This window comes from Poecilia reticulata, linkage group LG14 (assembly GCF_000633615.1).
Source record: "Poecilia reticulata strain Guanapo linkage group LG14, Guppy_female_1.0+MT, whole genome shotgun sequence".
Lineage (NCBI taxonomy): Eukaryota > Metazoa > Chordata > Actinopteri > Cyprinodontiformes > Poeciliidae > Poecilia > Poecilia reticulata.
Window position 1 is genome coordinate 9,404,326 of NC_024344.1, and position 8,494 is coordinate 9,412,819.

At 44.3% G+C, this 8,494-nt stretch overlaps 1 protein-coding gene across 2 annotated transcripts in view; it reads left to right on the forward strand.

Annotated features, from left to right (window-relative positions):
- Positions 1 to 8,494, forward strand: part of LOC103475741 (Down syndrome cell adhesion molecule-like protein 1 homolog) — a 70,998-nt gene that overhangs the window by 41,368 nt on the left and 21,136 nt on the right. The window contains exons 8-18 of one of the 2 annotated variants that reach the window (XM_008427582.2): positions 1,956 to 2,228; positions 3,304 to 3,588; positions 3,698 to 3,817; positions 3,908 to 4,084; positions 4,637 to 4,836; positions 5,160 to 5,256; positions 5,369 to 5,497; positions 5,597 to 5,764; positions 5,856 to 5,926; positions 6,907 to 7,147; positions 7,696 to 7,881. In XM_008427582.2, the coding sequence (XP_008425804.1) occupies positions 1,956 to 2,228; positions 3,304 to 3,588; positions 3,698 to 3,817; positions 3,908 to 4,084; positions 4,637 to 4,836; positions 5,160 to 5,256; positions 5,369 to 5,497; positions 5,597 to 5,764; positions 5,856 to 5,926; positions 6,907 to 7,147; positions 7,696 to 7,881 (1,947 nt within the window). The remainder of the gene's footprint in view (positions 1 to 1,955; positions 2,229 to 3,303; positions 3,589 to 3,697; positions 3,818 to 3,907; positions 4,085 to 4,636; positions 4,837 to 5,159; positions 5,257 to 5,368; positions 5,498 to 5,596; positions 5,765 to 5,855; positions 5,927 to 6,906; positions 7,148 to 7,695; positions 7,882 to 8,494) is intronic. The other variant, XM_008427583.2, reaches the window with a different exon arrangement.

The following is an 8,494-nucleotide window of genomic DNA, read 5'->3' on the forward strand; positions in this document are numbered from 1 at the left end:
CTATCTATCTATCTATCTATCTATCTATCTATCTATCTATCTATCTATCTATCTATCTATCTATCTATCTATCTATCTATCTATCTATCTATCTAAAACTAAGTCCACCCTTGCTGCCTTCCTAATATTTAAAGGGAAAGGAGAAAGCATTTGTGTTTTACTGCAGTGCTAAGGCCGGAAGACGCTAGCAGACTTTAAGGAAGCAACTGTTGCTCTTCAACAATCTGAGAAAGGTTATGAGGCCATTTAACAGCATTTTTAAATCCAACCTTTTAAGTCTTTCCAGTCGGAGTAAATTCTCTCCAAATTAAGATGCTCAGATCAATTATAAACAAAAAAGCAGGAGCTTGAGGAACATGTTGCCTGTAAAAGTTTATGTTACCACATTTAATAAAGATTGAACAAGCTAGGCTTTTTTTTGTTAGGATTACCGGGTGAGAGCCTTTTCCCTGCAAAAAGATTAGGGGAAAATATACGTGAAAATATACTCGAGTTGCCACAGGAAGAATGCGCAGCTCCATATCTGGCGAAAAACAAGCACGCCACGTCGGCACAAACTGGTGGTGGTGAAGTGATGATGTCGGCTTACTTTGCAGTGAAAAAAGACCGTTGCATTCACCAAAACATGTCGATGGGTCTGTCGGAAAGACGTATAAACACATTCGTTCTCATTTCAATATACTGAAGAGCAACAGAGGAGAAAGTCTACAAAAAACTACTTAACATGCAAGGGGTGTACTTAGTTTTTCTATAACTGTCAATACAGTCATGGAAGCACTCTTTTTTCCTGTGACTGTATCTACACTATGTTGCCAAAAGTTGCTCAACCATATTATCATTGAATTTGGTGTTTTAATCATGTCCATGGCCACAGCAGCATAAAAGCCAGTCAGAGTGATTCTGCAAACATTTGTGAAAGAATGGAGTTCAGCGACTGTCAGCATAGCATCGTAGTTGGACGATTTGGAACAAGTTCATACGACACCGCTGTTGGTGGTATGATAGAAAGTGGAATTGACTGGAAACAACAGAAACTTGTGCTGAGGTACATAGTGTGCAGAGGTTGCCAACTCTCTGTAGGCTCAATTGCTTCAAAGTGTTTGTGGCCTTCAGATTAGCTCAAGGACTGTTCCAACACGACTACACACTAGTACAATACCAAGGTCAGTAAAGATCAGTTTTCACTCTCCTGACTCCAACCAGACACAATAAGTTTGGGATGGATTGTGGCAAGCTAAGTTCTCTTTTGCAGCATCAGTGTCTGACCTCACAAATGCATTTTCGCACCCCAAACCTTGTGAAAAGCTGCCAGAGAAGAATTGAAGCTGATGTAACTGGGGAGGATGTGTGGCATCATCTTAAACCCTAAAAAATGTCACTCAGGGTGCTGTGGTGGCGCAGGGGCAAAGCACAACCCATGTATTGAGGCCTTAGTCTTTGTGCTGGCGGTCGAAGGTTCAATTCCCAGCCTGGTGACATTTGCCGCATGTCTTCCCCTCTCTCATAACCCTCGTTCCTGTCAAACTACTTTCAAATAAATGCCACTAGAGCCAACAAAACCTTAAAAAAAAAAAAAAAGGTCACCCAAGTTCACATGGGATGGCAGATGAGCAAATTTCTTTGGCAATATTGTGTATCTATCAAACCAATGTAGGTAGCTAGCTAGCTAGTTTTCTGTCTGTATTTACTCATTTAGATACATTTTAAATCTGCTTAGGGTAATTAGATATTAACAAATATCCTCAGTCAGATTTTAGCAATGGGGGCATAACTAACCTTCCTCTCCACTTGTCAATTTGCCCCAATCACTCCATTCCTCAACTTTTATCTCTTCACCTTTCGTCCCCATTGGCTGCCCCTATGACCTCCGTCACCTCATCCGCCCTGTTCTCCTACTTTCGCGTCTGTCCCTGTGTCCTCCCTCCATCCCCTCCCTCTCTTCCCCGTGTCTCCAGGTCCGCCTCGAATTAGACCCATGCGAGATATCACAGCGGTGGCAGGCAGAAACACATATATAACATGCCGCGTGATTGGCTACCCGTACTACTCGATCAAGTGGCTGAAGGACGGCATGCAGCTGCCTGATAATCATCGTCAAGTGGTGTTTGAGAACGGCACCCTGAGGCTTACGGACGTGCAGAAGGGCGCCGACGAAGGGACCTACTTGTGTAGCGTTCTGATCCAGCCCCAAGTGTCAATCAACCAGACGGTCCATGTAACGGTTAAAGGTAAGAGTGAGGAGAGAATAGCGGAAATTATAAAAGTGTCCAGTTGCAACATCTGAAAAGAGCCGACTGAAAGCAATGTTGAATTATAGAACCTGCTGTTTCGTGGCCAGTAAATAATCTGTGAAGTTCTGTATGGAATCATAAACTCTTTTTAAATAGAAATATCTTGATATCTGCCAGAAAACTCAAAATTGGTCATCACTGGTACTTTTCAACATGATAGCGATCCAAAACAAATGGCTTCACCAAAAAGTCATCAACCTCTCTGAGCTAAAACCTGTAGAAAACCTGTGGAATGAGCTAAAGAGAGGAGAGCATAAGATCACAGCCGGGACTGTGGATAATCTATTCTAAAGACTGTACTAAAAAGAACTAAGCGTTATTTACAAAATAGAATTGTACAACTTATTTTAATAACTATCAGTCGATTCTCTGCGTATCTGTACACAAATCAAGGGATAAATATTTGAATTTCCTTTTCGTTTGATCGCCATGGATACGTCACAGTTCAAGAATCTCTGGGATTGGTCTGATTGTAATAAACTCAGACTAATTATGACGCGTGCAATATTCCGACTTGCAACGGCAGCGTTATTTTTGATGCAGATCAGTGGCGTTTGCTGATGTTCTTTTGTAAATTCGGGATGTTTGTGTCTTTATTTTGTTCAGCTCGACAGTCGGCTAACGATGGTAGCGCGGCAGCTGCAGAGGTGTTTAAGGGTGTGTGTGCGCACGTGTGCCTGAGTGTGAGTGTGTCTCTGATTTAATTAGATGAATAATAATGAAGCCTAGATTAAATCCCCCAGATGTCTCAGCTGTAGTACCCCCACCTCAACCTCCATTGCTATGGCAACGGGATGACTTCCCCCAGCCAATTGGACTCAAACCAGAGCAGCTATTATGGGCTGCAGGAGACGGGGGAGCTGAAGGGAGGGTGGCAGCAAAGAAGGAGCCCACTGGCCAATGACCTTCTCTATCTCTTTCAGCATTGCTCCAGATGGCCACACTGCCACCCTTAGACATCTATTGCTGCCTTTATTCCTCTGATTCCATGTGCTCTTCCTGTCTCTCCCAGTGCCGCCGCTCATCCAGCCCTTCGACATCCCCTCTACCTCAGTGGGGAAGCTCATGTACATCGCCTGCGTGGTGTCGTCCGGGGACATGCCCATACGCATCACCTGGCACAAAGACGGCCAGCTCATAGTGCCAGGCTCTGCCTCTGGCGTCGCAATCGAGACCAAAGAGTTCATGAGTTCCCTGCAGATCTCCAAGGTGACACTGAAGCACAACGGGAACTACACCTGCATCGCCAGCAACGCCGCAGCCACCGTCAGCTGGGAGAGACAGCTGATCGTCACTGGTGAGGCGCTTGAGCGAGGCGTGGGTTGCCTCAAACACGCAAAGGAAGCTGACAGAATGGGGGGGAGGCGATTGTTTCACCTTCTCTTCCTTTTCTGTCTTGCTTCCAGTGCCGCCACGTTTTGTGGTTCAGCCCAACAACCAGGACTGCATTTACGGGAAAGCCGGCGTTCTGAACTGCTCGGTGGAGGGTTATCCACCTCCAAAAGTCATGTGGAAACACGCCAAAGGTAAAAACGAGCCATTGCCTCCTCCCACAAACGGAAACAACCGAAGGTTTTCGACACGCTTCTCCATGTGCTCTGTGATTTCACCTGCAGGTGTCGGAAACCCACAGCAGTACCACCCCGTCCCGCTCACCGGCCGCATCCAGATCATGTCGAACGGCTCCCTGCTTATCCGGCACGTCCTTGAGGATGACAGAGGGTACTACCTCTGTCAGGCCTCCAACGGCGTTGGCTCAGACATCAGTAAAAGCATGATCCTCACTGTCAAGAGTGAGTGCCAGTCAGATCTTCCATTGGCTCAAGTGCTTTTTTTTAACCACATCTCCTGGATTGTAACAGAGATCCGTCTTGTAAGATGCACTCGCGCCCCAGGCTATTTCGGCCTGCGCCGAACACGGCAAAAATCTTGTCTCTGTCCTGCGCACCCCTAACCGGGGGCGTCTCGGTTATTGATTTTTGTGTTTCAGCTGTCAGTTTGCGTACCACTCAATGTTTTGCGAGGAAAAGAGGCCGCTGAATTAGTGATAAAAACAAAACCACAGGATCCCCGTTCGATCAATAATCCACAAGTAAGCAAGAGAGGAGAAGGAAAGAGCAGGAACCTTGCAAGAGGCGAGGAGGAAATAGGGAAATAGGGTGTGATGTAAGGGAGCCGCTGAGGCTTGAAGCGTGAAATGACAACAGGGAACGTAGAGGCAGAATAGCGATATCCATACATCTGTATTATAGCCACAGTTTCTAACACCACAGCCCCATTCCCTCATCTCATTACTCCATATAAAACTATTCATTACTGTGACACGTGTCTGTGGATCTGCTCAGTTCCCGCCATGATCACCAGCCACCCCAACACCACCATGGCGAGGAAGGGCCAGACCAAGGAGCTGAACTGCACAGCACGGGGCGAGCAGCCCATTATTATACGCTGGGAGAGAGGAGACACGGTCATTGATGCAGAGAGAAATCCCCGGTACTCCATCACCATCAACAAGAAGGGAGATGAAGTCATCTCCACCCTGAAGGTAAGAACACAGATGCTGGGCTCCACTTTAAACCTGGAGGGCGGTTATCTGAAGCTGGATTTACAATACTCAAACACATAATTCAGTGTATTTTAATTATTTTAATTTGATGTCTAACTGTAGCTCGTATAATTTGTTTGGGAAGCTTTAGAGGATATAGGTGAGGATATATTTTGCCCTCTACTGTGTGTTGCAGTGTTTCGACAAGGTTAACAAAAGTGTTTTTTGTCAAAGGAAAACCAGGCTGTTTTAACAACATTACATATTGTTATGATGTTAGTTTGAGGTGTGTGTTAACCTTTTTTGTGCCGTTTTTTTTCCAGCTGAACCCGGCCGAGCGAGGAGATTCTGTCTTCTTCTCCTGCCATGCCATCAACTCCTACGGAGAGGGCCGAGGGCTCATCCAACTCACGGTGCAAGGTTTGTTTTTCATTGTTTTCATATCTCAATAACATTATCATTGCTGTATGTATGGAGACGATTCCTTATGCACATTCTGGAACTCAATGCCTATTTGTCCCCGCTTTTACAGAACCACCGGATCCTCCTGAGCTGGAAGTGAGGGAGGTGAAGGACAGAAGCATGAACCTGCGCTGGATCCAAAGGTTTGACGGCAACAGCATCATCACCAGCTACGATATTGAGTACAAGAATAAATCAGGTAAAACGCCTCAGATTTGTGCCTCCAAGTGTTTCTTTTATTTCTATTTTTTTCCTGTACAGATTTTTACAATACCAAAACTCTGCTCATGTTCGACAGATTCTTGGGATCACATGTACACAACCAGGAACATCTCCCCTACAAACAATCAAGCCAACATTGTGGAGCTGCATCCGGCGTGCGTTTACAGCATCCGCATGTACTCGTATAACAAAATCGGACGCAGCCTCCCCAGCAAAGAGCTCACTATCAGCACTGAGGAAGCGCGTACGTTCTTCCCACGTTTTCTGATGTTTTCTGCTTGTTTGTTTTGTTTGGCTCAGATTTGTCAGTCTGACAATAAATTCTGCTCAAACAGCACCCGATGGGCCCCCGATGGAGGTCGTCCTCCAGCCGATGACGTCTCAGAGCATTCGAGTCACATGGAGGGTAAAAATCATGATTTGTTTTTTAGTCTGTGAATAATTTTTAGACAAACTTTGCAGTTTCCAAGAACCGACTTTCCCCCCTGAAAACTGCAAAACTTCTGGAAAAAGAAATCTTAAAACTTATCGTTTTATTCATTTAGTCAGAGCGACATGTTTTAACTAAATGTGTTGAAGATAATTATAATATTTTGCAGAATTTTACATGTTTCCCTGTTTTCTGGGAATTTATTCCTTAAGAGACACTGAGCACAGGTACATATTGAGGCAGATTTGTTTTACTCCACCGATGTAATTACGGATTTAAACCTCAAACATACATGTTTTATTAAGTTAACAGTAAAGCCATTGCTCAGATTTTTTTGCTGTGATAAATACTCTCATTTAGTTTTTATGTGTTTTAATCGTATGCTTAAAAAACACATTTTTTTGATCTGCAAAAATAGCCTTACTCTGAAAATGTATGAAATTTTGAAGAGTCATTGTTGACACTGTTGACATCTAATGCCAGGGAAATTCTGGACTATCGCTGATGGAGACTGTGGTCATAATTTATTGGCAATTGATCATAATTTATTGGCCGTTTATCCACCTACCTTTCTAGAAATGGCCAAGTGTTTAATGCATTTCAGATCTGGGATAAAAAATAAATACATTTTTCTTTTTTGTTGTAAAACAGAGATCCTTCATGCTGGATCAGCAGACTTTTCCTGAAGTGTTTGAGGAAGTTGCTCTTTCTACCCAAACAACGTTTTTATGATTCAATGGATCATGTGTTTGAAGTGAATTCACACTTCATTGCTCGTAGATCTGAATGTATAATCTGGCAAATGCTTGATAAACGGTGCACAGTAGGCTGAAATGCTCGAAGAGTAGACTTAGGAAAAAGAAAACCAAACCCAAATTAAGCATAACTCAGAGTACGAATGTTCCCGTACTCTTTCTTCTCCAAAACAATCACCTTCTTTCCTCCGAAACATCCAGGCCCCCAAGAAGGAACTGCAGAACGGGGTTATCCGAGGCTATCAGATCGGCTACAGAGAGAACGGGCCTGGCAGCAACGGCCAGTACAGCATCGTGGAGATGAAAGCGACGGGGGACAGCGAGGTGTACACCTTGGACAACCTGAAGAAGTTCGCTCAGTACGGTGTGGTCGTCCAGGCTTTCAACAGAGCTGGAACTGGACCGTCCAGCACCGAGATCAACGCCACCACACTGGAAGACGGTACGACCGTTTGGTGGTAAAATGAGGACGGAGGGAGGAGGAGAGAATGAAATAAGCTTTCCTCTTTAAGCGTCTCATTTAAAATAGTTCTTCGCTTACTCCGACTGTCTGATTGAAAAGTAATGGCAGACACCCTGAGTGGCAGTTACTGTCTCTAAGTGTGAGGCCTGCAGCCATCAGCTAGATTGAAGATGTGTGAATGGTTTCTTACTTAAGATTTTATTCTCCATATCGCCACTCATCTGCGTTTCAGCATCTTGGGTTTAACCATTTCATGATTAACGTTGCTCTCTTAATGCCCTTTCTGCCTTCCATCAACCCCCAGTTCTTGTTCTCTCTAAAAGCTGCAAATTAGCAACCATTAAATTTAGGTCAATTTGAACATATTAGACTGATTTGTTTTAACAATGTCTGTGGTTGGAGATCTTCTCAGGGTTTCATCTGCCAGATCTTTGTGAGCACACAGTTTGAACTTCTGAAACAAACCCAGAATTTTATTTTATGTCAAGCTGAACTCTGTTTTTATTTTTTATTTTTTGCTTTTACAGTGCCGAGCGAGCCCCCACAGAACGTGAGAGCAATCTCGGTGACGTCGGACGAGGCGGTGATCACGTGGTCGGAGCCGCCGCGCATGACGCTGCACGGCGTTCTGAAAGGCTACCGGGTCGTGTTTTGGTCCCTCTTCCCCGACGGAGGTGGGTGCTGTGGGGGCCGGGCCCAGTGGCCGATGCAGAGTAATTATCACCTATCTCATTCTAAAATTCACCAAAAATTCATCCTCATAGTCGCGTGCCTCTGTGTCAGTGCTGTGAGCTTGTGTTTGTTTACCTTCCTCACGGAGCATCTTTTGTTTCGTTGCATGTGTTTCTATGCAGTGTCTTGCAAACGAGAACGGGTTTAGCTTTTTTCACATTTTCTTTAAGCCTCAATTTATTTTCTTGGGATTTTATATAATAGACCAAAACAGTGAGGGAAAAAACGCCACAGGACAGAGAGCGAAGCACACACACTCAAAGCAAAGGGCAGTTTAGAGAGGCCAGTTAACCTGACATGCATGTCGTTGAACACTGGGACAGCCCACAAATCCATAGGAATGAATGCCATCTAAACTCTGCACAATGAGCCATTCAAGTCTCATTGCTGCAAGGAAAAATGCTGAACAAGAAAGAAAACATGTGGATTTTCAATTGCTATTGGCAACGCAATCCTTATCAATACCATCGCTGACTCATGATCTTGTAATACCATGCAGCCCGAGTTCAAATGCTCTTGCAAGGCACTGCACATGTTTGTACAAAATAAATATATGCATAAATATGTATATTTATCTTTATTTATATAAATATT